This window comes from Aethalodelphis obliquidens, unplaced genomic scaffold (assembly GCF_003676395.1).
Source record: "Aethalodelphis obliquidens isolate GAN/ISIS:26980383/991018 unplaced genomic scaffold, ASM367639v1 scaffold7, whole genome shotgun sequence".
NCBI classification, from domain to species: Eukaryota; Metazoa; Chordata; class Mammalia; order Artiodactyla; family Delphinidae; genus Aethalodelphis; species Aethalodelphis obliquidens.
This window is the reverse complement of record NW_020837951.1, coordinates 13,319,746-13,347,567: the sequence shown is the minus strand read 5'-3', so window position 1 is coordinate 13,347,567 and position 27,822 is coordinate 13,319,746. Positions and strand designations below refer to the sequence as shown.

The window sequence follows — 27,822 nt, the reverse complement described above, 5'->3', positions numbered from 1 at the left end:
GTGCCGTGGAGCGGCTGGGCCCGTGAGCCATGGCCGCTGAGCCTGCGCGTCCGGAGCCTGTGCTCCGCAATGGGAGAGGCCACAATAGTGAGAGGCCTGCATACCACAAAAAAAAAAAAGTGGGCAAAAAAGTTCCCAAAACTATAGTCTTCTGGAATTAGAGGTGAGGTAATTAACGTGTAACGCCAAACAAACACCCGGTTCCAAAAGACATCTTGCCAAAGAAACTTTGCTACCTCTAACTAGTATTATGAAAACACCACCAACCCCCACCCCCACCAAAAAAAAAAAAAAAAAAAAAATCAAAGTTACCGCATCAAACACTTTGTCCATGAAAAATACTTGAACATCATACTGGAATGTCTAACGCGTAGAGTACTGAGCACCAATTACTAATCAGGAGGGCCTCGTAGGTGCAAAAGGGCAACGAGTAACCCAGAAAAGCAGGTGACCACACACGTAGTAAGCTCTCCATGGATTAAAAATTAAAAGAATTTCACATTCTCTCCAAAGTGTACTTGCCCAGTGTCTGGCACACAGATATTACAATATGACAATTTGCTTCTCTATTTTTGAGCACCCAAGTTTATTATAGGGGATTACACATGCAAATAACAGAATTTGGCCCCAAGTACAGTCAAGGGAGAACACTATCAGCCACCAAATGTGCTGATCTCACACTGAAAAAGGTTGAAAAACACTGCAAGTGTGATCTGAACACAAGGATAAGACTAGCTCAATTACTGGGTGATGTGGATTTATACGCTACTTATGTAGACTTTTCTTTTTAAACAAAAAGGACAATTCTGAAATAAACACTGGCGACTTATGCCAAATAACTGCCTGAAGAAAATATGAAATCCTGTTATAATTCAGAAAATAATGCAAACAATTTTAATTTAATCTAGATACAGGTACTTTATTTACAAATATTTAGATTAATAGCATTTTGTTACATCAAATGAAGAGTACAGCAGTCTGAATAACTCCTGTCACAAAAACAATTAAGACCCACTGTAACTAACTTTGGGAAATCAGGGTACTGCACCTAAACAAGCCGCAGTCTTTCATTTGTGATTGCTACCTTATATCCCAATGGGTGGTTTGTTTGTTTTGTTTTTGTAAATATATACACACACCAGCAGGTCATGGTCCCTGGGCAAGTCCCTTGTGATGCAACAGTGTAAGCAAAATGGATCACTGTTAAGTCTTTAACAGAATACACTGATCTACTCCAGGTATCTTTTTAAAAAGTTAAACAAAGACAGAAAGGTGAGTCCACAAATTAACCAAATCCTATTTTCTGCACATTCCAGTTTTGGCTTTTATTTAACACTGACTATACAATACTCTGGTACTACCACATGTTTACAACCCAGAAAGCTGTATTTTTTACGTTAGTGTCTGTAAATAGGGATTTAAAATGTGTATTTTAAACACAACAGTTGAGCTGAGAGTGCGTTGTATATAATATACTGAGGTTTGCCTATCCTACTTCAAATAACTTCTCAGTTCCCAGCCTGAACCATAAACTCAATTAGAAATCAATCAACAGAAGTAAAGAACTTGGTAAAATGTAAGTTTGCTTTCTAAAGAAATAAAAGATTATTTCCCTTGCAATACAGTATTCTGTCAGTGGCCAAACCACCTAGTGCAAAGCAATAACTTACTTTGTATCAGCACAAATATTGGAACACCGTTAGAAACACTTTCCCCTTTACAAAACAATTTATGCCAACATGACATAAAATAGCCCCTCATACTAAGAACATGGGATATCTTAGATTATTTCACTGTAGTGTTAAAAATGCACAATTTAAAATCCCTTAACAGCAGACCTGCAGTTCTGGCTGTCTCGTTTAGAATCTCACCATTCCAAGAAGATACAGGTATAAAAGCTTAAAATGTGCAATAATAAACCCAGCCTTTTTTCTTTTTCTATATAGTAAGGCAAGAAATGCAGCCTGTAATGCAAAACGTTACAAAAAGAGAAAAGCAGGTTAGCACATTATTGATTGCACAAGAACAGTTAAGAAAATCAGCAGGTAAGCCACAGTGCAAAGATGGAACAGAATCTACTAGTGTTAATCCTCTCACGCCAGGAGCTCCTTCCAGCATAATGTCCCCAAACACTGCCAGCACCAAAGGGTGGAGCCAGTACATCCTGTGAACTGCAGTTGTGTCTATTTCCTTATGTGAAATGGAAGGGAGTAACATAGTCACATATAGGTCATACTGTACAAACTGGTATTTTATACTGTTCCAATGCCAGTAATCAATTTATTTTCTTCATTAAAATAATATACACAGAATGTATTGTTAGTTCGGTTCCTTCAAATTTTATACATATTTACTTTCTGCTAAAGAGAAAAAGATAAAATGGTGTAAAAAAAAAAAGGATAAAGCTATTAATTAAGCACAAGAGAAAAGATAAATGGATATTTTCCCTGTGCAAGGCTAAGACAGAAGCAAACCGCCTCAAGAAAAATGCCACCCACACAACAGGGAATTTATCCAACAAAAACAAAAGGCTTTAAAGGACCCCTTCTCTATCATCAGAAGTCATTTCACAGCAATAAACTTATGGGTTATAACAGACATACCTGAACAGTTAAAAATGGGAAGAAAGGCTTAAGATATCATGAAATTAAACCGTACAATGAGACAAAGCCTTGCCAAAAAGAGGGAGGGGTAAAACTCAAGTCCAGCATCAGTGCTCAGTTTAAATCATGTATTGGTGACATACCTATCACGAGGACAATCAAGGGGGGAAAAAAGTCTAGATTTACCATGCAGAAGAGATTTATTACTCTACTTGCCTTTGATAACCTGATTACATCTAGTTGTTTAGCAGTTTAGTATTGTGTTAAACTGTTTTTACAACAGAGTTGTTTTTTCTTTTTAATTAAACCCAGTAAGATGTACAGAAGACAATGAGGCAGCAAGTAAAAAGTACTGCTTCCAACAGACAGAGGTGAAAGGTCAAATGAGAGCCACGGCAAAGAGGTCACTAGCAGCCACAGCCTTCTCTCTGGGGTTGGGGTTCACTGGTTAGCCGGCCTCCCTGTGGGGCTGAAGGTTTGTGTTGTACACCAGACTCGGCAGCATTCAGATCCAAGCTTCCATCCTGAATGTTCTGATAGATTTTCTTGGCAGCCTCAAGGAAAGCATCTTCTACGTTCTCTCCCCTAAGAGGCAATCGACAACTTTATTGGCGAACCACAGCTTTCTACGACAGACAGGACATTATACACTGACCTTTTGCTAACCTTTAGTCAACTGGCATGATGTCTTCAACTCAGCCAGTATCATCTAATAAGGGACTACCAGAAGACTGAGCTAAGAGAACAACATGGGAAGATATTTTCTGTGGAAAGCATATAAACAATACTAACAGCTCTTTCTACAAACCCTATTTGAAACTATGTGCTCTAATCATTAAAATGCTGTATATTAATATATAACAATAATTAAGACAGGCCATTACAGTGGGTATTTCAAATAGAAATGAAGTCATCTCCAAACACATGCAGAACAGTATTCCAGGATTTGTATGGTCTGATTAGCCAAGCATGAACTGTACTGTTCTTATCATGCTTAGCCATGTTCACACTTGAGTTCATCTCCCTTAGGACTAACAGTACAGATGAGGCTAAACAAAAAGGAGCTAGCTTCTCACCACTGCAAGGAATTTTTGGCTTAATAAATGAAGAACTATGACAGCAGTCCTGGGGTTCAATAATGAACATGGAATAACAATTAGAAAATGTTAATTATGCTTCTAATTATTCTTAGACATTGAATATTTCCTTAAGTCATGCTTTTTACTATAAGCAGCAGCATTAAATCAACAGGTTGACCAACCTTGAGTCCAAGATGCCAAATTCAACCTTGGTTGTAAAAGTCAAACACTTCTGAAATGTTAACACAATTTCATTTATTAACCTGGCTTACCAACGGGTATAAGCAAGGTATAATATGTTAGGGAAAGTAACAAAAAACATTATTTTGAAAAGTGAAACAGGAAGCAAAGGGATGTTTGCTGACTGTTTTCCCTGCCATAAGCATTACACATTTATATATTATACATTACATGTATATACATTATACATTTTTAAATATATGGTTCTACTTTGAGAAATTTGAATGTAATTAAAAATGATCTACTAACTTTAGCCATACTTACGTTTTTGCACTTGCTTCAAGGAACAATAAGCCTAAAAATAAAATTCAGACTATGAAGGATATTTCGAATTAACTTTCACAAGGACACTCTCTTCAGTAACATCTGAATAAAAGTTTCCCAACAGCTTTCAGTACTCCTTCTATAGTATTTTATGAAAGACTATATGAGTTTGAGATGGAGGGAATCTTTACATTTGTCATTAAATAACTCTACTGCCCTCAAATAGAAACACATTTTGTTATTTCCTCATTCTTAGATTTGAGCAGTTTGCATTTTTAAAAAACTGTCAAATAATCTGCATTGTCAAAATCCCACCTATCCCTAGAAATTCTCCCATGTGTGACCCAAAAAAGCCATTGAAAGTCTTAAAAGAAACCCACCATTTTCTTCAGCAAACTGTTTGGCTTCTTCATATGTAACATCTCTCTGTGCCTCCAAATCTGCTTTATTTCCTATGAGAATTATTACCTAGTTTGTGACCAAAAGAAAAACATCTTAAAACAAAAGAAACCATTTAAATCAAACATGAAAATTCTGAAATCTAAAAATCTTGAAGAAAAAACAAGTGGGTCTAAAAAGGAAACGAAATACTAGCAATTATCCATCAGACAGAACTACAGAATCATGAAGGTATTAGTATGAAGAGGGATGTCAGCAATTACCTAGGCCAGGGATTGACAAACTTTCTGTGAAGGGCAAAAAGTATATATTTCAGGTTTGTGGTCGCTTTGCATATACTTCTTTCTTGACTTTTTTAAAAACAACCCTATGAACACGTAAAAACCAGTCTCAGCTCTCAAGCCATTTAAAAACAAAACAGTCCTGTTTTGTTTTTGTGTGCCTGAAACACATCTGGTCTAGGCCAAAGATTATGATTTATTTGAGTAAGACTACTAAGGGTCCATGGACAAGCGCCAGGGTATCTGTGAATATACTGAAATTAAGCACAAAATGCTGTAAACAAGGACATTCCCTGGAAGAGGTGGTTTGTGGCTTTCATCAGATTTTCAAAAGTTCCTGGGACCCTCAAAAAACTTTACAACTACCAGTTCAACTTCTCAGGCTACAAGTAAGGAAATTAATACTCAAATAAGGACTTGTCAAAGGTCACTCAGTCAGTGGTAGGCGGACATTAGAAGTCAGGTAGAAAAACCCAAACTGTGACCATCAAATACTGTCCTCCCCTACACTATCCCTAGGCTGGACTAAGTTTGTAGCAACTGATAACAAATGACTGTGTATCCATGATAGAGGACATTGGGGGTGGGAGGACGTATATGCAGTGGGTTCAAATTCAAGGCAAAATATTATATACATCTATACCCACTCTGGAGTCATTTATACCAGTGAAGTTAGGCTGAAGTTAAAGGCTGCTCTGAAAAGCTCTAAGAAAAACCTGTGCAGCTTTGGGAAACAGGGCTTCAGCCTTTACTGGAATGAGCTGGGGGATAAACTGTCTCTACCAATGTATTTTTTGACACCAACTGGCAACTCCCCCCATCCTCGCTTTTCCCCTTCAGAACAGATGTGGTAATCCAGATACAGATACTTCAGAAATGGACGGTTTCAACTAAAAGGGATTTCCACCATTAACTTTTTTTCACTTGAAATTTCAGGCCCTGGCTGTCCTACTTTCAAAAAATGCTGTCCATGAAGTATAGCCATTTTGACCCGAATGTAAACCTTCAGCAAGTGAGCATTCTTCAGTCAGTGTGGACAAGCGTCCACTGAGGAGAGAAAGAAGTTTTCATATATAGTCCACTAGTCTTCTAAAGAATAAGGCAATAACACTTAAAGGAAATCAATTTTTCAAAAAATATCAAAGTTGGTCAAGTCACGATGGCTTAGTAGTACAGGGCCGTTACAGCACAGGTGCTCAGAGCAAGAAATGTGTGCTTAATGGAAACACTGCCTGCTCTCCATTCCTTAAGAATTTCCAAAATGCTTCTCATCATCATGAAAGGGGAGGCATAAAGTGGCATGCTAACAAGACAGAGGTACAAAATATACCACCAACAAAATGAGGAAGTATTTAACTTCCACACAGAAATCAAAGGCAGCGTTACAGAAAATGTAACATTTGCACTGGACCTTAAAGAGATTTTCTTTTTTCTAAAGATTTTAAGAGGCATAAATGAGGCAGGAAGGACACGGCTAATTTTTTTATTACACTCCTCTAAGGACCCTGTACAATAAGTTGTTTCCTTGCTGTTTTTAATATTTTACCAATACCTGAACGTAACTATAGAACCACAAAAGCTTACACAAGAGTAGAGGGGTCCTATATACCCTTCACCAAGCTTCCCCAATAGTAGCATCTTACATACTTACTGTACACTCTCAAAACGAGGAAAACTGACATTGGTATAATCTAGAGTCCTTATTCAGATTTCACCAGTTTTACAGGTTCTGGAGTGTGTATAGTTCTATGCAATTTTATTGCAGGTATAGATTTGTGTCATCACCATCAGGATACAGAACTGTTCCATCACTTCAAAGAAACTGCTTTGTGCTGCCCTCTTTATAGTCAACTCACACTAACACCTTTCACCCCCATCGCTAACCCCTGACAACCACAAATCTGTTCTCCATCTCAATAATTTTGTCTTTTTGAGAATGTTTTATATAAATGGAATCATACAGTATGTCATCTTTTGAGACTGACTTTTTTTCATTCAGCACAATGCCCGAGATCTATCTAATGTGTTGCATTTATCTACAGTTCATTCCTTTGTATGGCTGGGGAGTATTCCATAGTATGGACGTACCAGATTGTTTCACCATTTACATGCTGATGGCCATCTAGGTTGTTTTCCAGTTTTGGTTATTGCAAATAAAGCTGCTGATGAACATTCATCTATAGATTTGTATGTATACCTACAGAGGGTTTAATGTGATAATGGAAAGTTCCAGACACAGTCCCTGGCATAACAGGCAAACCATGTTAACTGACTATCAATATAATTAAATTGCTGTTCCCTGATGAAAGCCAATCTTACCACTGATTACATATTTACTAAACCAGGCCACTGCCAGGTGCTGGGGTACAAAGCTAAGTGAGACACAGGCCTTACTCTCAAAAAGCTCAGAGTCTGTCACAGATCTGTGCTTTTCCTCACTTGTTCCTGGAATACCCTCAACAGAATCTACTGAAACCTTTTTACCCTTCAAGTCCCAGCTCAAACAACACCTCCTCTATAAAGCTGGTTTCTCCAGATGGCACTGCTCATACTGGGTCCTCACCACCACCACCAAGCACTACACCAGTAACTCTATTTCTAACCCATATTCCACTCTGCTTTTCAGTATAGCTATCTGTATACCCACAGGTAATCTCCCTGCTAGACTATAACCTTTTATGGGCTAAGGACCCACATTCATTTTTGTATATTGCAGAGTCTAGCATGGTGGCTATGAAAATCTCCATAAATAAATATCTTCTCAGACTGGCTAATTTTTTAACGCATGCAGAACTCTTTTTATTTTTAATTGAAATTTTATTGAGACTTACATGCAGTTTTAAGAAATACAGAGATTCCCTAGTACATTTTGCCTAGCTTCCTCTAATGGTAACATTTTATGAAACTAATGCAGATTAAAGTGATAGTTTCAGATTTCAGAGTCTCCACTTGACATGAGACTACCCCACTCATAACTTTTTTTTTTAACCACTAACATGAACAAAACCCAAGTATAAGACGCAAAACCTGGCATAATCCATATTTGAAAAGAACGTTTTTTCTTCAATTAATTTCAGAATAAAGATTCTCTCATTCTTAGTACCCAAATACAAAAAAAGCCCACTTAGCAAATGGCTTTCCTTTCTGAGTCAACTTAGATCTTAAGTTTTCTGTATAATAGATGTCATTTAACTTACAGTATTTGGATTGGTGAGATTCCTTGCATCTGTCAACCAGCTGCTTAAGTGATTATATGTACTTCTTCTGCAAAAATTAAAGTTTACATTTGTGACTGCCACAGATGCCATTTCAACAGAAAAAAAGAAACTTCAACAAATATTTTAAATATACACTTTAATCAACAGATCCTAAAGAAGTATTTTTGATTTGACTAGATTGTTACACTAAAGTACAACTGTGGAATGCAAACATATACTTTTCAAAAATCTAGGAAAACCTATTATTTTTAAATAAATAACTCAATAGCCAGCAACTTTGCTAATTACTTACACGTCAGGAGTAAATTTTTTACATTTAAAAGAACATCCATAAACAGACCAATAAGCAAGCAAGGAACAACTTAAAAAAACTGATGGAAAACAATTCTAAACTCAGAGTTTTAAAAATTGTCTTTAAAAAGACATTTAATACATTTGACTGGAAACTGAAATCCCCAGGTATATCAGACAGTGAGTTTATCCTAACTCTGTACTCTTATTAACCAGCAGCTAATTCATTTGGGGATACAGACTGCCTTATTTCTCCATTTTCTCTAACCCAAGAGTTTAAAAACTCATAGGCTCCTTTGCACTAGCCAAGTAGGATCTAAGATAACAAACAAATCCAAATAATTTACAATAATATACAGAGTATATACTATTACTATTAATTAGACTTTACCAAAAAGGTCAAAATTTTAAAAAATTTTGTAGCTTAAAAATATTTCTGACTTCTACAGACTCACAGAACATTAATCTATCTTACTCATTTATCAGGTGAGGAAACAGAAGCCCATAAAGATTTTAATGATTTCAGAGCCGGGTGTAGAACCCTGTACACACACTGTGTCCTTGAAGTGTTTCGAGTTCAGCCTTGTGAATATACTGCATGATCTCCAGCTGCCAGTGCTCATATAAAATGTGATATTCCAAACATTTAATCCTTTCCCAGTGAGAAGTGAAAAGAATTTCTTACTCAGACTCTCTTTTTTCTGTGCTATATTACATTATACACAAATCACCACATAAATGTCAAAAAAAAGTCACATAAAAACTTTTTTCCCAATGCTTTAAAATTTTCTAAGCAAACAATAGTCAAATATAATTCTTAAAAAGCACAAGGCTTGGGACTTCCCTGGTGGTGCAGCGGTTTTAAGAATCTGCCTGCCAATGCAGGGGACACGGGTTCGAGCCCTGGTCCGGGAAGATCCCACATGCCGCAGAGCAACTAAGCCCGTGGGCCACAACTACTGAGCCCACATGCCACAACTATTGAAGCCCATGTGCCTAGAGCCTGTGCTCCACAACAACAGAAGCCACCTCAATGAGAATCCTGCGTGCCGCAACTAAGAGTAGCCCCTGCTTGCTGCAACTAGAGAAAGCCCGTGTGCAGCAACGAACACCCAACGCAGCCAAAAATAAATAAATAAATAAATTTTCTTTTAAAAAGCACAAGCCTTATCACTCTTTAATACTTGTAGTACTAGCATACCTTGCTTTTACCCAACACAGCTATCTTGCTTTGTGCACAAAACCTTATACAACGCAAGTCCAAAAATATTTATACTGATTTAGATCAACTTTAAAATGTCAAAGCTGGCAGCAAGAGTGAATTACAAACTGCCAACACTTTGGTAAACAGAAAAATCTACACATCCTTTGTAAGTAGTATCAAGATCATGTATACTGAATTATTTACATGTACATAACTTCTGCTAATGCTTTTGGTAACTGTCTCATTACTAATTTAAAATTCACCAACATACTTTCAAATCTATAGATATAATATCTCTCTATATATTGACCCAAATATGCATTAACTGGTGTTACTACTGCTAAAAAAAAAAAAAAAACAAAAAGGTGCTAAAAGATCCCTAAATTTGGTGTGATGTTAGATGTGATATATCAAACAAACTACCATGATAAACTATGATGTCAATTTAGGCAAGTACCCTGTGACAATCAAGAGTTAATGCTGGGCTTCCCTGGTGGCGCAGTGGTTGAGAGTCCGCCTGCCAATGCAGGGGACACGGGTTCGTGCCTCGGTCCAGGAAGATCCCACATGCCGCGGAGCAGCTAGGCCCGTGAGCCATGGCCACTGAGCCTGCGCGTCCGGAGCCTGTGCTCCGCAACGGGAGAGGCCACAACAGTGAGAGGCCCACGTACCGCAAAAAAAAAAAAAGAGTTAATGCTAGTGGACTTGCCTGGTGGTGCAGTGGTTAAGAATGTGACTGCCAATGCAGGGGACATGGGTTCGAGCCCTGGTCTGGGAAGATCCCACAAGCCGCGGAGCAACTAAGCCCGTGCGCCACAACTTCTGGGCCTGTGCTCTAGAGCCCGTGAGCCACAACTACTGAGCCCATGTGCTGCAACTACTGAAACCCACGCGCCTAGAACCCGTGCTCTACAACGAGAAGCCACCACAATGAGACGCCCGTGCACTGCTACGAAGAGTAGCCCCTGCTCGCCGCCACTAGAGAAAGCCCCCGTGCAGCAACGAACACCCAACGCAGCCAAAAATAAATAAATAAATTTTTTAAAAAGTGTTAATGCTAAGAATAAAAAGTATTACTCTAAAGCAGAGACTTTTAAGTTTGCAAAATGTCAATGATTAATAATAGAAAAAAAAAGGGAAAAAAATCAGTGTCATAGCTGCCACATCAATGTTGCTATGAAGTATCACTTTACCAAGAAAAAGTACCCATCTAAAACCTGAAGTACTGTTTTTTTTCAGTAACAGTTTTATTGGGATATAACAAACATCACAAAGCTCATCCTGTTAAAGTATACAATGTAGTGGTTTTTAATATATTCACAAATTTGTGGCATGATCATCACTCTAATTCTATAACATTTCATCACTCCTAAAAAGAAACTCTGTACCCACTGGCACTTACTCCTCATCCCCTGGCAATCCACTTTCTGTCTTTATGAAATGGCCTATTCCAGGTATTTCATATAAATGGAATCATACAACATGTGACTGTATGTGTCTGGCTTTCACTTAGTAAAATGTTTTCTAGGTTCATCCACTTTGTAGTATGTATCAATGTTTCCTTCCTTTTAATGGTTGAATTATATTCCACTATATGGATATACCACATTTGTTTATCCATTTGTCAGATGATGGGCATTTGGGCTGTTTCCAGCAAAGTACTTTTAATGACTTGAATAGACACAAATTTTCTCAAAAGTAGTTACTATGCTTAAAAGTTATGTTTAAAAGCAAAATATATACACGTATCAAATAATCTTAAACTTATACAATCCTCTACGTTGACTGTATCTCAATAGGCTGGAATTAAAAAAAGAGCACATAGAGAAAGCAAAACAAACTACAACACTATAGATAGATACACTTAAGCACACATCACCATATTTAAATTTTATTAATAATGAACGCAGGGCTTCCCTGGTGGCACAGTGGTTAAGAATCCTCCTGCCAACACAGGGGACACAGGTTAGAGCCCTGGTCCAGGAAGATCCCCCGTGCACCACAATTACTGAAGCCCATGCGCCTAGAGCCCATGCTCTGCAAAAAGAGAAGCCACCACGAACAGAAGCCTGCACACCGCAATGAAGAGTAGCCCCTGCTCGCCCCAACTAGAGAAAGTCCACGTGCAGCAACGAAGACCCAACGCAGCCAAAAATAAATAAATAAATAAATTTTAAAAAATTATAATAATGAATGCAGCTTTCAATTATGCGAAGTCTTCAGGAATGCATCCCTCATAAAAGGATGTCTGTACAGATGGCCAGGTTCTTTAACAGTCTTCTCACAAAACTATTTACCAACTGTCTGGCTCTAGTGAAGAGCATTAAGGCTGTTTCACTCTGTTTTGCCCCGACACCACCAAATTCTAGAATTTAGTAAGACTTCAAGCACTATAATTATAATCATCCACTATTTTTATTCTAAGGCAGCATTTTCCAAAGGGTGTTCCTCAATAAAATAACCTTAGAAAACACCAAATTAAACAAACTTAAAGAGTTCCTTTACTACAGAACTTCTCAAGGTCCTATAATATGCTAATGTGACTCTTCAAGAGGAAACAGTATAAATCATTTCCCAAAAGGAAATAAGGTTGAAAGTCTATCACTTGGTCCCACTCACCAATTCCTACCCCCTCAAAAAGTGAGACAAGAGTCACACTGATTTAGACTGGCGCTTTGCATTAACATGAAAGGTGATCCAGTTCATTTTCTAGCTTACAGTAGTAGATAAACAGTACAGAGTTTAATGAAGTGGCACAGTATTCCAAAGTCAAACATTTAGGATCCAGTTTCGTTAGTTTCTATCAATTGCTTTGAGTTTCCAGAAACAGTTGAAATAAATTTAATCTTGCTACATGAAGTATCATGAGCTACTTCAATCCATTTTAGGACAAAAAAGAATTTAAGTAAATAAACAATAAAATACTTCAGATGCAAGTATGAGAACTTTTTATAATCTACCATGGTGGGTTAGCAAAACTACTTAATTCCTTGCTTGACCTTATTTTGAAAAGGTGTGGGGACTTCCCTGGTGGTACAGTGGTTAAGAATCCGCCTGCCAATGCAGGGGACATGGATTCGATCCCTGGTCCGGGAAGACCCACATGCCGCAGAGCAACTAAGCCCGTGCGCCACAACTACTGAGCCTGCACTCTAGAGCCTGCAAGCCACAACTACTGAAGCCCGCACGCCTAGAGCCCATGCTCCACAAGAAGATAAGCCTCTGCAATGAGAAGCCCGCGCAATGCAACGAAGAGTAGCCCCTGCTCGCCGCAACTAGAGAAAGCCCGTGTGCAGCAACAAAGACCCAATGCAGCCAAAAATAAATAACTAGAGGCTGAACAGAGGAACTCCTCAAGATCTGCTTGCTTTCTACTGAAGTGAAAATATGTGGTGTAAAATATTATTTCACCTCAAATAATTCAACTGATACTGCTTTTCAGAACAGTATCCTTTCACTCGCTCCACCGGCATCTCCTGAAGTTTTCCTTCAGTCATACTCACTTTCAGAAAGGGAAATCAACATGTTATATCAAGTATTACACACAGCAATTTAGAGAAAAATCCATAAAACCCAAATAAGCTCATTTACAGACACGCAATTACAAACTATAGAATGCCTAAATCAATAAAAAAAGAAACCACACTCCTAAAATAGATTTCTTTTTTCAAGGATGAAGGTTGAAAATTATTAATCGCTTACCTAGTGATATCATACACCATAAGTGCTCCCGCAGCTCCTCTGTAGTAGCTTCGTGTGACAGCCCTAAACCTCTCCTGTCCTGCTGTATCCCAAATCTGCAGTTTGATTTTTTGGCCACTAACTTCAATTATTCTTGTACCAAATTCAACACCAATTGTATGAGGACAGTCAGCCATAACTGTTAGGGAGGAAAAGAAATATAACGTTCCAACTTGCAGAAATCTTCAAATTAAGACCAGTGGGAAAATAATCCACTAGTAAATCAAATGACTTACTAATGCTTGTAGGCTATAAACAGACTAAAGCTTGCACTAAAAAAAAAAAAAATTAGCAAAAACCCAGAAGTGAGTCACAGAGATGTGACTGGAACAAGGGTCAGCAAACTTCTGTAAAGAACCAAATAATAAGACTTTCCTGGAAGTCCACTGGTTAAGACTCCGTGCTTCCACCGCAGGGGGTGAGGGTTCGATCCCTGGTCGGAGAAGATCCTACATGCCAGGGAAGATCCGCATGCCGCGCTGTGCGGCCAAAAAAAAAAAAAGAACCAAATAATAAATATTTTAAGTTCTGTAGACCAAAAAATCTCTGTCACAAGACTGCATTCTGCTGAAGCACAAGAGCAGCCATAGACAATACGTAAAAAATGGGCATGGTTGCATTCCAAAAAAACTTTATTTCTAAAAACAGCCAGTGACTGGATTTGGCCCACAGGTTACTGTTTGCTGACCTTTGGACTAAAAGAATCTGCTAATGAAAAATAAAGATTTTCATAAACTCTTCATAATACCAACATTATACTATTTAGCCTTCTGACAATTCTTACATATAACAAATCAATCAATGGTTTTAGGACTCTAGTTTTTGGTCAAACAAATATTTATCTTGCAAAATGTTATCAATATCTCAAAGTCACCATGTTTAATATATATTTATAATTATATATTGTCAAGTTATATACGTCTAATCCAACAGAACAATTTTATTAGTCCTTTCCTTATAATTAGGCCACTGAAAACCTGAACCCACTATTATTCTCTTCTATAGTACACACAGACTGCTGGACACTTCATAAAATGTTACATTAAGCCAAAAAATGCCATAGAAAAAAAAATGCCATAGAAATGATTTCAACTACTGGAAACAATTTCAACTATATTTAGCCTATCGGTTACATAAAATACAATGCCCCCTTCCCCTACCACCCAAGATAGAGTAGTACACTTTGAATCTTAATCAACCAGTCATGAATGTAGAAAGAATTCCACCTTAAATATTTCCAATCTATTATTATTTAGTTATTAGCAAATGATATATGAGCAAATTTCCCCCAATAAGATAATTTCTATAATGGAAAGTCAGAGAACAAGAAAAAGATTACTTAAGTTTGACACTGTAATTTTTTAAAATTTTTTATAGTATACATTTTTAAAATTTAAGTTTATATCATCAAAAAAATCTAAACAAGTCAATCAAGTTATTTATGGCATAAAAAGCCAACACTGTATACATACAGGTATATTTCATTTTGTCTGCACCTATTAAAAAAAAAAATCACTTTCTAAAGACAAAAGTGCATATATAGGGAAAGGTTATATTTAATTGCATAGAATACACTGAAAATAAGTGTCATGTGACAATAAAGAATTTACTAATGTTTTATCTTATATATTGAACTTACACTTTTTTTCTGTAAATTGATGAAGCAAGCAAGATTTTCCTACTCCCATGTCCCCTGTTTAAAAAAAAAGTTTCAAGTGGTAATTATATTTCTCAATTTTATACTTATAATTTTATACTCTTCAATGACTGCTATATCCCTTCTACCATATCACATCACAAACTTCTGGGGCACTTAAAAAAGTTTTATTTCCATAATTTATAACGAGTTCAAAAGATCCTAAAGGTCAGTTTTCACTGTGATATATAAATTGAATATTCCCAACCTTCACCAGTGACAGAATTTGGTTATGAATTATGTTAATAAATAGACACCAGCTGGCAAAAGCTTTTTAACAGAGAAACATAGTATTTTTTACTTTGAACTATTTCAACTTTTTTTGTTCTTTTCCCTTAACCCATGCAAAAAAGTCAGAAACTCCTAGGAGTGACCAAAAGGGCAGCATATAACAAGTAGAAATAATAAGTTTGGGAAGCTTGATTCACTAGATCCCATCTTATCTCGTATTTCTTGTAGAATTCCACAAAAGAATGTACATCACATGAAAATCATAACAGAAGAGATATCATCTCTAACTGTACTAACAGTAATTTAACCTTTGATGAAGGAAGCATTACAATACAGTCACATAAGCTCAACATTAAACCAAACTGTTCTAATATGAATTAACAGAATAATATGTATACTTTCAACTGTGCTCTTAAAACTGTATCTGGATAAACAGCATTGTCTTAATTTGAGCTAAATCTCAAAACTTATTAAGAGAAAAACCACCATTATATTTTATGTATCTTACACAATTACTCTGAATCTTTATCAACTGTTGGAATCCAGGGAGCTCTGAGAGCTTTCATGATATTTCTGGATGTATCAGCACTCCTACGAAGTTAATCTCATTCCCAGTATTAACAAACTTTCAGGTAGCCCTCAAGAAAAACCAACATCACTTCAAATGTACCCAGCTTTGTACTACAGAAGTACCCAGGGTCACAAAGCAAAAGGTACATCACTGGTACAAAAATAAACCTTATCAAAGGAGCTTTAATTTTGCAGTGAGAAAGAAAATCCTTCACTTCTTCTGGAGTACTACATTAAGTATTAGCATATAAATATTTTGCATTTTAACCTTCTTTGGAGAACAACAGTATAAGTTAAATAAACTTACCAATAATAATATATTTAAAGATGTAAGAGTAGTTGTATGGTGCAGTTGCCATTGTGGCACTAAAAACAAAGAAAACTGTGTTACTTCAGAAAAAAAGTATACACAAGTCACCCAAGCTGTGTATCCTTTAAAGATATATAAAATAAAGCACAGTGATTATAAACAAAATGTTGGTTACAATATCAGAGCAAAACTGCATTTTCCAAAATGATCAAATGCACAAACTCACTTAGATGAACACGCTTTAACATTCTCATGTATTATCCCCAGAAATATAAGAACATATATAAAAACAATTCCAATATTTCACTTTAGGAAATACCCAATAAGAAATGCTACTCTGAAAATTTTCAAACAAGAAAATCTTTATAAATTTAAGTTAAACAGTATCATCATTATAAATAATCCTCCTCCCCTATGAAGGTCCCCATCCCTGTTAACTGATCAAGTGAATACTGATGACCTATTTGTTTGGAACTCTTTGATTTTACAACAGAATGTTATAAAAAGTAACCACCAACTTATAAACACAAAATAACCTTTTTACTCTACGTGAAATTATCAATTAGCATAGCATCCAAAGAAAGAGTAATCATATTATTTCTAAACCAAATAAATGTCAGAATTAGAACCACATGAATCTGTTGTTCTTATAGATTTTTTAAAAAAAGTCAATTATTGACAATTTCATATAGCTCAACCTAATATAGGATTTGAAGATTAACAATATACCAAATGCCTGCTATATATTATTCTAGGAGCTAAGAGAAATAATAGCATATTGTGGTTCTAAAATTTGAAAGTTTGTTTATTAGAAGGTATTCTTAAAGATCACAGCCCATTTCTTACCCTCAGAGAAGACTTAACCTAAAGAATTCTAATTTCTCTCTTTTTTTTTTTTTTCGACACGCGGGCCTCTCACCAATGGGGCCCCCCCCATCACAGAGCACAGGCTCCGGACGCGCAGGGCCAGCGGCCATGGCCCACGGGGCCCAGCCACCCCGTGGCATGTGGGATCCTCCCTGACAGGGGCACGAACCTGTGTCCCCTGCATCAGAAGGCGGACTCCAAACCACTGTGCCGCCAGGGAAGCCCCTCTTCTACTTTTAATAACTTAAAAAAAACCTCTCCAATTTATTCAAACAAATGCCTTGAATATGTCAGACACTGTGCTAGGTGCTAGAGAAATAAGAGGTGAATTTTAATGCTGGTAATAACTTACAATAAATTTTATTCCCCAATAAAATTGAAAGAAAAAAATTTATTCTCAAAGCAGTTTTCAGGGAATTCCCTGGTGGTCCAGTGGTTAGGACTGCACGCTTTCACTGCCAAGGGTCGGGATTCGATCCGTGGTTGGGGAACTTAGATCCCACAAGCCACACGGTGTAGCCAAAAAGCTTAAGATAAAAATTCTTTATAAATATGAAGGTTTAACCCTATTTTTAAAAAAATTTATTTCCAGTATTTTTTTAACCTGGATTTTACTGTTTTGGCCAACTGTCGCATACACAAGCCAGACATTTAGTATGATTGGGGAAACTCATTTACTGAAATTAACACCTTACTGTAAGTCATATTTCAAATAAAATTTCTAAGTAACTAATAAAATTTAACCTGTAGAAAAAGTATATATTTAGAATAAGTGAATTATTGTTACCAGGGAAGAGGAAGTTGTCAATTACAGTAAATTATTAGATAATTTCACACAGTATAGTCTTCCCACTTAGCTGTATGAACTACATTCAACAAAAGTGGGACATGATGTAACACATTTATAATCAGTCACATCACAGAAAACTCCCTTAACCAGTTCCTTCAGGAAAGAGTTTCTAGTTAAAGTAACTCTGATTCTGAACATCACACTAATTTGATTCCCTTTTTCCAAAAACAAGAATGAACTTGGTCCTGAGGCTCAAACTGGTCTGTATTATTTACTACATCTCTGAACCAGATCCTAAAGACAAGGAAAAAAATAATCTCTCACAATAAAAATGATATTTAAAGGTTATTAATTTCTTCTTGGGCTGCATTTCTCTCAGGTTCTTCTCATCCAATTCATTTTTAACTCCTCTTTTAACTTCTTTTTCCCTATTCAAACTTGGGGGAAGGTAATTAGTCACCTTTAAATTACTGTTACTCTCAAGCTCTCCCTCTTCTGATTTTCCTATTTCTTTTCTCTCTTCTAACTGAACATTGTAGCTGTACATACTTTGCTTCCCTTCATTTTATGTTAAAACTATGGCCTCTAACAATCCCAGTTTCTACTTGAAATGCTCTAAAGGTTAATCATGAAATTATAAACCAATTCTAGTTGTACTAATTTGTGTACTTGCTAATTATCACACAAGCATTAATTAATTAAATATCTACTGAGACGACTAATTTTGAATTTTTTTTAATTTCCAAGCATTAATTAGTATAAACTATTTCCAAATAGAAGAGAATGATCCCTATTTCAGACTGAATACCAGCACCCTGTCTCCACCTCAGTACACAATTTTCTGGTCAAGTTTCTTAAAAATTACAATAAAAATCCTAAAAGCAGAGTTAAAGGAGAACTACTAAAATTTACTAATTTCAGTAGATAGGAAAGCAAAAATATCTAGCACTGTAGCCACTAACACAAGTCCTCTTTTTATTATTCTAAGGTAAGATACTAGTTAGGTTTAAATAGACTCCCATAGTTTATTGATAGCATTCACTCAAAACTACGTATTTGCAGTAGAACCATGTTCAAGTGGCACCTTTTAACTATTAATTATGCTTAATACTGCTTTAAGGATTTCTCAACCTCATTTCTTGAACATGAAACATACCAATGTTAAGGTGAGGAATATATTTTTAACTAGCTTTGGAAGGGAGAAAAAAGTTTTTCCCCTATTACTTATGTGTGCTTCTGCTTTACTTACTTTGAGAACTCAAAAAGTGAAAAAAAAAAAAAGTGGTATTGGGAGAGCAAGAAATATTGGTCGAGTTCAAACACTCTGAAAACATGAGTCCACTCAACACTACAATATCCACTAATTTTAAAATCTTGGTAATATCCTGTAATTTGTGCACAGCAAATGTGTGATTGGTGTGGTTAAAATGCACCTTCTTACATGTTCTACAAAAATCATTTGAATAAAATTCACATATAAATAAGATCTCCTTTAACACCTTTTTCTTAAAGACAAGAAGCAGAGAAGTCATTAAATATGTGATGAACAATCTGTAAACTAATAACAAACACAATTGTTATAGTTACCATTTATTGGGCATTTAACATATGCCAGGCAATGTGCTGAATACTTTACATGCTGCTATTTCATTTAATCCTCACTACTACCTTTATATAAAATGGTGACTATTATCCTCATTTCACAGGTAAGACTCAACAGGTAAGTAATATGCTCACGTCATAGAGCTAAGTGGTCAAGTCTATACTGAACCTACAATTGTTCTGACTGCAGAAAACCCTCTCTTAATCACTATATTATTTGGCCTCCTCCACAGTTGAGATGCACCACAAAACCCGACAGTGGTACTTTGGGACACAAATCTTTCTCAGTTCACTCACTTGGTTCTAACTTAATATTCTGAATAGGCGTTATTAAATAACTACATTCAGAGGATGCACTATGATCAGGATTTGTAGATATGGATAAGTGATAATACTAGTAACAACGATTCATACTATATCTATTTACAAAAAAGTTTCTGAAGGGAACTAACATTTGTTGAGAGTAAACCATGTGAGGATGTGCACTACTTTTCCCTATGTTGTCTTGTATAATTCTTACTCAAGTCTTACAACTCTGCAGAGTCATTACCATTATGTCCGCGTAAAAACTGAAGGAACTGAGGTTCGGGGAAATTCACTGATTTGCTTGGTTTACAAAGTTAGCAAATAGCAGAGTTGGAACCTGAACCCAAACCTGACTCCAAAGAACATGATTTTCTCTATCTAAAGTAGCTCATTAAAAACATATATATGTAGGTTGATAAAATAAAAGCAAAAAATCAAAATCAGAGAAAGATGGAGGTTAATTAATACTCAAAGTTAAGGTAATAGTTTTACTATCAGTCCATGTAAAATTTAGTCCTAAACTTCCTGGTTGTCAAGAAGAATGTTTACTAAATGCATATTAAACACTAATAATTATTCTGTGGCCCCATTTAAATATTAACTTTGCCTAATGATGCTGTAACAAAGGATTTCTCAACCTCATCTCGTGAACATGAAACACATACCACTGTTAAGGTGAGAAATATATTTAAAATGGGGTATGCTATTGAATGAAACTGCAGCGTGCTTTTTTTCACTTAACAATATCATGGATCTATTTCCAGGCCAATACATATAGATCTAAATGGTTACTAAATGCACATTAAACACTAATCATTGTTGGGCCAAAATAGTATCACCTAGTCTCCATATACTGAATCAGACACCTTTCCAAATAAAACTATACATATAAACGACTAGTTTTGAAATGTGCAGATACAGATGTGAAGGTAGGCACTTTCATTTACTCTGCTTGTGGGAATCTGAAGTGTCACAATATTTTGGGGAAGTAATCAGTATATTTTAATATCTTAAAAACAACCCAAATCACCCTTTGGCCAAGAAACCCACTTAGAAGTAGTCTACAGAGCTTCCCTGTTGGTGCAGTGGTTAAGAATCTGCCTGCCAATGCAAGGAACACAGGTTCGAGCCCTGGCCCAGGAAGATCAGACATGCCGCGGAACAACTAAGCCCATGTGCCACAACTACTGAGCCTGAGCTCTAGAGCCTACAGGCCACAGCTACTGAGCCCACATGCCACAACTACTGAAGCTTGCTCGCCTAGAGTCCGTGCTCCACAAGAGGAGCCACGACAATGAGAAGCCTGAGCATTGCAACAAAGAGTAGCCCCCGCTCACCGCAACTAGAGAAAGCCCGCGCACAGCAACGAAGACCCAACACAGCCAAAAATAAAAATAAATAAATAAATTTATTTTTTTAAAAGTAGTCTACAGAAACAAAAGCATCAGTCCATAATTTACAGGTGCAAGTGCATTTAATGCAGCATTTTTACAGCAAAAAATTGGAAACAATCTACACACTCGTCAACAGGGAAATGACTAAAGTACATCTGTACTATGAAATAATATAAATCTAGTTTAAAAACCATTTAGATATAAGTATTAACCTGGAAATATATCCATGATTTTAAGTGAAAAAGAGCATGCTGCAGAGTTTTATGATAGCACATCCCATTTTTGAACACATACACACTCAATCCTATATGCATATACTATGGAAGGATACACACCAAGCTGTGAAAAATTAATACACAGATTGAGAGAAAAAAAGGGGAAAATTATTAACTTTCTTTATATATCCCTGTGAGGACACTATAAGCATGTACTATATTCATTAGTAATATTCTAAAATATTAAAAGTAGAGGAAAAAAAGACAAATATTTTTTAAGCATTTTTATATATAATTCTAATACAAAACAAGAACAAACAAACAAAAAATCCCAGTCATAATACTTCCAACATTACTTCCACATTTACCAATAATATGGGGAACATCATATGAAGTGACTCGTGATTAGACTCAAAAAACAAACAGGAGAATTCCCTGGCAGTCTAGTGGTTAGGACTCTGTGCTTTCACAGCCGAGAGTCCAGGTTCAATCCCTAGTTCAGGTACTAAGATCCCACAAGCTCTGGGGCGCAGACAAAAAAAAATAAACAAACAAAAAAAACCAAACACACAAACAGAAAACACCCCAATAATGGAGGGCATTTTTTCATTTTCTTATGGTTTGACTCCTTGCTGTGTTACCTTATGCATTTGTCTGACTAATCCTTTCACAACTGTTACACAGCTATTTTATCCCACTCTTAGAACATAAGATGTTACTGTGTAATTTTTACGTAACTGATTCAAGACAACACAGGAAAAAAGCTACCCCCGAATAAAAATATTCCAGGTGATTTAAATTCTTATCCTTATTGTTAGAATTAAGTGGTTTTTTTTTTTTACATGAAGAACACTGTTAAAAACACCTGAGCCAGGATAAACTGCATTTGTGATTCCAATATAAAAAAATTTTTAAATTATCTACTAGGCACAAAGCCTTATGCTAGGCTTTGACAATACAGTAATGAAATTATACAATACAGTAATGAAATACATTACAACACAGTAATGAAACAAAGGGGTCCCTCCCTTCAGGGAACTCAAGAAGAGAAGCATTTTGGTGTGCTTACAAGCCCACTAAAGTGGAATGCTACTTGATTTGTCAGTTAAGTGGACACAGAACTTTGGGAGTTAATCTACTAAACTAATCTAATCAAAATGTATGCTCAATTTCCTTTCCTCAACACTAATGCAACCTCTGAAAATAACCCGCTCATTTCTGAGACGCACTTTAAAAATCACCTGACTTTTGACAAGATATTTAAAGTCACACTTTTATATAAATTAATAATGTGATAAGAAAAAAACATATTTCTCTTGTATCACGAGAAAGACAAAAGTTTCCACCTAATTATGACAGCACGCTGTGAATAGGAAATAAAGTACTTTACTGTTGTACCTCTGTCCACAGAAGGAAAGTACTTAGGAGGAAAACAAAACAAAACTAAAACCCTGCACTTACCGTTAGAGTTAAAAGGATTAGCAATAAGTGAAAAATTTACTGATGAAATGATGTCTGAGATTTCCTTCAAAATAATTTGGTAGATGGAAAAGAATCTAAAAAAGAGTGGATATATGTATATGTATAAATGATTCACTTCGCTGTACAGAGAAAACTAACACAACACTGTAAATCAACTATACCCCAATAAAAATCAAAACAACAAGAAAAAACAACAACAAAAAATGTAATTTGGTGGAGAGGTACAGGTGTATATAGATGAAAGGAGACTGATCACTGATGACACTGGCTGATGGATATATGAAGGCTCAACATACTGCTCTACTTTGTATATGTTTAAAATTGTCTAGAAAAAATAGTTTCTTAAAATAATAGTATCTTTGATACCTCTATATGTGCATTGCTGACTCCCGGCATGCCCAGCATTTTTAATCACATAAAAATGTTTCAAGCTTTTTTTAAAAAATGAAACATCTCTCAATAGCTCTAGTTTTGAAATATCTTATTTGCCTTAACCCAAAGTTTCCTCTAATTGTACAATATCTTACTGAGATTATGATTTAAGACTAATAATCAGTTGTAAAAACACTCCACATTCTGTTGCATAGCTAAAGTATGCAACAACTATAAAGTGTAACATGAAATATAAAAAACAAAATCTTTTTAAAATGTAGCTTTAATTCCAAGGAATTTTTTAGGTTATTAATATCTAAAGGTTTTACTTCTTTACAATAACCGCCATTTACTGAGTGACTATTATATGCCAGCTACTTTATAAGCAATCTCTAATTCTAAAAACTAACTCATTTTACAGATAAGGAAACCAGCTCAGAGAGGAGATATACCAATGGTCATATACTACTAAAGGGAAAGCTAAGATTAAGGCCCAGGTCTAACTCTACAGCTCTCTAAAGCCATGCTCCTCTCAATCAACAAATACTAAACACCCACTACATGCTTGGCACTGTTAAGAGACAACGGGGCACTTACCATATTCCAAGCAATGTGCTAAGGGTTTTAAACCCCATTTAATCTTCACAACAACTCTAAATTGTACGTACAGTTATCCCGTGAACAGATAAGGACACTTAGTCTGAGAAGTTAAGTGACTTGCTTAACGTCACTTAACTAGGAAGTGGCAATACGGGCATGGGAACCCTCCAAACTCCTAACCACTACATGTCTCAAAGGCATGACCAAGTAAATGGGTGTAAGCAGAAATCTGAAGAAACATTTGGGGAAGTCTTGGGGGGTGGGCGAGTGGGAGCTGGGTTATCGCAAGGTCACATTTGTCCTCAATAACCACCCCTAAATAAAAGGCAGTTGTGACAGTAATGGAACCGAGCAGTAAACTTTGCAAGAGTCCAAATCTGGACACTGACACTTGCTGTGGGACCACCAGGAAAGCATTTGCTCTCTGCGTAACCCAGCTTCTCCTTCAAATATAAAATGGAAATCTTGCCATCTCTCCTCTGGGGTGGTGAAAATGAGGACTGGCAGTGTAGTGGCCCACACGACAGACTCTGGGTTCTAAAGGAGTAATCAGCTGTTACCCAAATGCAAACATAGCAAAAAAGGAATTAAGCCGTAGCTACATTTTAAATGGTCCTGTGTGTAACCCTGGCCTAACCTGAGTTTGCCTATACCATCATTAACCAGCCACATCACACCTTCACGCCTCAGTTTCCTCACTTGGGAGATGGAGACACTTACCCCCCAGGGCCCCGTGAAGCAAGATAAACCTGTTGGAAGACACCTAAATCCGGGTCTGGCACACGGTAAAGTGCAAACCACCAAAACACGCTTCTTCCGCCTTCTTTTCTTAAATTCTAGAAAAGCCAAAACTTTTTGTCTTCGTTATTTCTAGATGCTAGCTAGCATCGGGGTCTTAGAGGATGTCACAGACCTTACAGGGCTTCACCCAAACCAGAACCTCGGACGCCCAGACCCCTGCCCAGCCCGAGTCCAAGAGAGCCTACCCACATCGACAAGGACGTCGCAGACGGTCCAAGAGGCCAGCGGGGCTGCGGGCTGCTGCCTTTTGTGCTCGGGGCCGGACGCGGCCTATGGGCCGGGGAACGCCACGTCCGGGGCTCGTGAGCTGCAGAGCGGCGCGGCCCGCGTGGACAAACCCGGCGTGGGAGGTCGGCGGCCGCCGAGAGTGGCGGCAAGGAGACGGGGCCCGCGGGAGGTGCGAGTCGGCCCAGGTCGGCTGAGGAGGCGGGGAAGACGAGGCCGAACACACCCTTGCCCACGCCGCGCCCCGGAGCCCTCGACTGGGCGGGGAGGACCGGAGCTTCGGCGGGCGCCGCGTGGGGACACCCTCGCCCCCGCATGGACTCCTGTCAGGCCGCCGCGGCGCCCACCGCCGACCCCGGGCTCGCCGCGGCCTGACACGGCCCACCCTGCAACGCCCCTCGCCCGCGCCCCGGGCCCGCCGTCGTCCCCACCCCCGGCCCGGGGAGAGCCTGGCGAGGAAGCCCCGGGCCCCCGGACACTGCGGAAGGCCTGGGTTACCTGGGGGGTTGCTGGTGGCTGGGCAGCTTTCCGGGAGTGAGGGGGGCGTCAGGACGAGGAAGAGGCGGGCGGGCGCAGCAGGAGAGGGGCGGGGGCGCTCGGCCGAGGCGCCGGCAAGCAGCGGGCAGGCCGAGAAGCTGCAGACGCACTGGCGGCAGTGGCGGTGGCAGCGGCGACGTTCCTGCAGCTCCCTCAGGGTCTTCCTCGGGCACGTCCAAGATGGCGGCGCTCCCTGCACAGGGTTTCCTGTCACCCTCGCAATGGGCCGGACCACAAAAGAAGGGGGGAGGAGGATGCGCACGCAGCTGGAGAAGCCCGGAAGAGTGTGGCCGTGGCCCGGCCTGCTGGCCACGCCCCTTCCTCAGTCCTCCCCTCTGGACTCGTCGCAACGCTGCCGAACCCGCCCCTCTGGTCCTCGCGCCCGAAGGGGCGGAGGAAAGCGCTTGTGCGCAAGCGCAGTCGCGCGTCCTCGCCTCCTGTGGGAAGTTACTGCGCAGGTTTCCATCGGACCTGCTGAGGTACGTCTGGGTTCTGCAGCGCTAGGGTTGTAACTATGGGGACTTTTTACTATTTTTAATGCTAGCAGCTACCACTTACTGGAGGCTTACCTTACACCGACCACTGTGCAAAGCACACATTTACTGAATTCATTCAACATGTATGTATCAAGCGATTCGTACCTAACGGTGAACACGGCACCTAGGTCCCTGTCCAACAACCTCAGGAGATACATATCTCCATTTTATTGATGGTGAAACTGAGGCTTAGATTGATCAAGTCACTTGTCCAAAATCATGCAGCTAGGAAGTGGCACTTTCTGCCCTATGTTTCACCTCTGTCCCTTACAACCTCCCTTTGGGGGGGTAACTTTGATGGGAGGAGAGAAATTGTGACATTTTTCAGAATCTGGCCACCACCTACCACCCTCTTCCAACTTAGTCTGCTATATCACCTCCCCAGAAAGTTTAGCGCACCCCGGTACAAGGCCGCATTCTGACTTTCATGGCCCCGGGCACTTTTGCTTTGCGCTTGTGGATATATAATATATATATTTATGTAGTAGATAATATTTATTTAATATATATTTCATATTTTACAAATGCATTAATATACAGATAAATATATTAATGTTATATAGCAAGTCATTTTCTTCAATCTAAAAGTCCATTTTTCTCTTCTGATTTTGAACTTAAACATTTTTATAGACCCCTAAAAGTATTGTGGACCCTAGGCACTGTGCCTGCTGTACCTAATGGATAAGACAGCCCTGCCTCAATCCACCAAAATGAAGTTCAAGCCTGCTTTTAGCATTCAAGACCTTTCATAAGCTGGTTCTGCCATGCGTAAGTGAGATTTCATTGGAAAAATGTATGGGAATTTACAAATATCTTTTTTTCAGAACAATCTGAGAATGAATCCCTGCTCTACAACTTACTAATGATATCTTTGGGCATGTCACTTGATTTGTCAGATCTTCAGTCTCTTCAGAATAAGAATAATAATATCTATCTCACATGAGTCCTTGTGAAAATTAAATGAGATAATATATGCAAAATGCTTGGCATATGAGAATTTAATACATGGGATGGTTATTACATGATAACCTAATATAAGGTAATACTAATCTGTAAGGTAATCCATCAGGCTCCAGACACGCAGGCTCAGCGGCCATGGCTCACGGGCCCAGCCGTTCTGTGGCATGTGGGATCCTCCCGGACCCGGGCACGAACCCGCGTCCTCTGCATTGGCAGGCGGACTCTCAACCACTGCGCCACCAGGGAAGCCCCTATTTCTATATTCTTTAACTCCAATAAGTATAGTTTGTTTGTTTCACAATTTAACATCTCTGAAATCAGGAAATTTGCCTGTACCAAATAAAGGAGAAAGCTATGAACCAACTGACACTACTGGTCCAGCTATGAACTTATGTCTGGCTAGAAAGTTTGTATATATACAATTGTCACCTGAACTGAAACCTTTATGTATAGCTAATGCTTACTGAACACTTATTGTGTTCCAGGAAATGTCCTAAGAATCATGCATATTTTCTTATTTAATCCCTACAACATCCCCATGAAGTCACTGCTCTATTCACCCCATTTTATGAATGAGAAAACTGAGTGTCATACAGGGCTAAAGTCATATAGGTGAAAACTGGTACTGGGATTTGAATTAAAACACATATAACTTCAGATCTCCCATCCTAAGCATTACTTTGTAGTTCACGCTTTATTTGCATTTAGCAGCTTAAATGTAGATCTCTAAATTTGCTTAAATCTGTGTCAAAGTCATTACACTTTGAAGCTGCATTGAAAAGAAACGTTGTGAATGCAGAATGCCTATCACATGCTAAGCAGTGCAATTAAAGAGTAGAAATTGGCAATTCTTGTAATAATTCACAGAATTTTCAAAGTAGGAAGAGGTTGTGTGACACTAACTGCAGCATACTTAAAATGGACTGTCCTTTGGATGACAAACATCTGTCAGGGTTTCTAGTTGTTTTTTTTTTTAAAAAAGCTATTTACATGAAAAGAGTATATGCA

The 27,822-nt window shown here is 38.1% G+C and overlaps 2 protein-coding genes across 6 annotated transcripts; one reads left to right on the top strand and one right to left on the bottom strand.

The window, feature by feature from the left end:
• Positions 1–569: 569 nt before the first annotated feature.
• Positions 570–25,552, bottom strand: RAB14 (RAB14, member RAS oncogene family). Of its 5 annotated transcripts, XM_027105006.1 has the most exons (10): positions 24,746–24,954; positions 24,476–24,591; positions 22,763–22,857; positions 16,125–16,183; positions 14,960–15,013; positions 13,282–13,459; positions 8,064–8,130; positions 4,567–4,654; positions 4,187–4,217; positions 570–3,188 (listed from the first exon to the last, which is right to left on the bottom strand). In XM_027105006.1, exons 4-10 carry the CDS (start codon positions 16,174–16,176, stop codon positions 3,011–3,013), a joined length of 648 nt encoding a protein of 215 aa, XP_026960807.1. In that variant the 5' UTR covers positions 16,177–16,183; positions 22,763–22,857; positions 24,476–24,591; positions 24,746–24,954; the 3' UTR covers positions 570–3,010. The 5 variants fall into 5 exon arrangements, with proteins under 5 accessions (XP_026960807.1, XP_026960809.1, XP_026960806.1 ...); XM_027105008.1 differs by lacking the exon at positions 24,476–24,591; XM_027105007.1 differs by lacking the exons at positions 24,476–24,591; positions 24,746–24,954 and adding an exon at positions 25,280–25,394 and having other exon boundaries at positions 872–3,188.
• LOC113619404 (uncharacterized) lies at positions 23,912–27,822 on the top strand. The gene is made up of 4 exons (XM_027104110.1): positions 23,912–23,962; positions 24,630–24,906; positions 24,992–25,797; positions 26,485–27,822. Exons 1-4 carry the CDS (start codon positions 23,912–23,914, stop codon positions 26,530–26,532), a joined length of 1,182 nt encoding a protein of 393 aa, XP_026959911.1. The 3' UTR covers positions 26,533–27,822.

Excerpts from the sequence above, each read along its gene's own strand:
- LOC113619404 (XM_027104110.1), top strand. The coding sequence starts at position 23,912 with ATGGGAACCCTCCAAACTCCTAACCACTACATGTCTCAAAGGCATGAC. Across the intron at positions 23,963-24,629 it reads TGTCTCAAAGGCATGACCAA|ATGCTAGCTAGCATCGGGGT; the intron begins GTAAATGGGTGT and ends CGTTATTTCTAG. Across the intron at positions 25,798-26,484 it reads TTTCCATCGGACCTGCTGAG|ACCCCTAAAAGTATTGTGGA; the intron begins GTACGTCTGGGT and ends ACATTTTTATAG.
- RAB14 (XM_027105005.1), bottom strand. The coding sequence starts at position 16,176 with ATGGCAACTGCACCATACAACTACTCTTACATCTTTAAATATATTATT. Across the intron at positions 4,218-4,566 it reads ACAGTTTGCTGAAGAAAATG|GCTTATTGTTCCTTGAAGCA; the intron begins GTGGGTTTCTTT and ends TTTTATTTTTAG. Across the intron at positions 3,189-4,186 it reads CTTGAAGCAAGTGCAAAAAC|GGGAGAGAACGTAGAAGATG; the intron begins GTAAGTATGGCT and ends ATTGCCTCTTAG.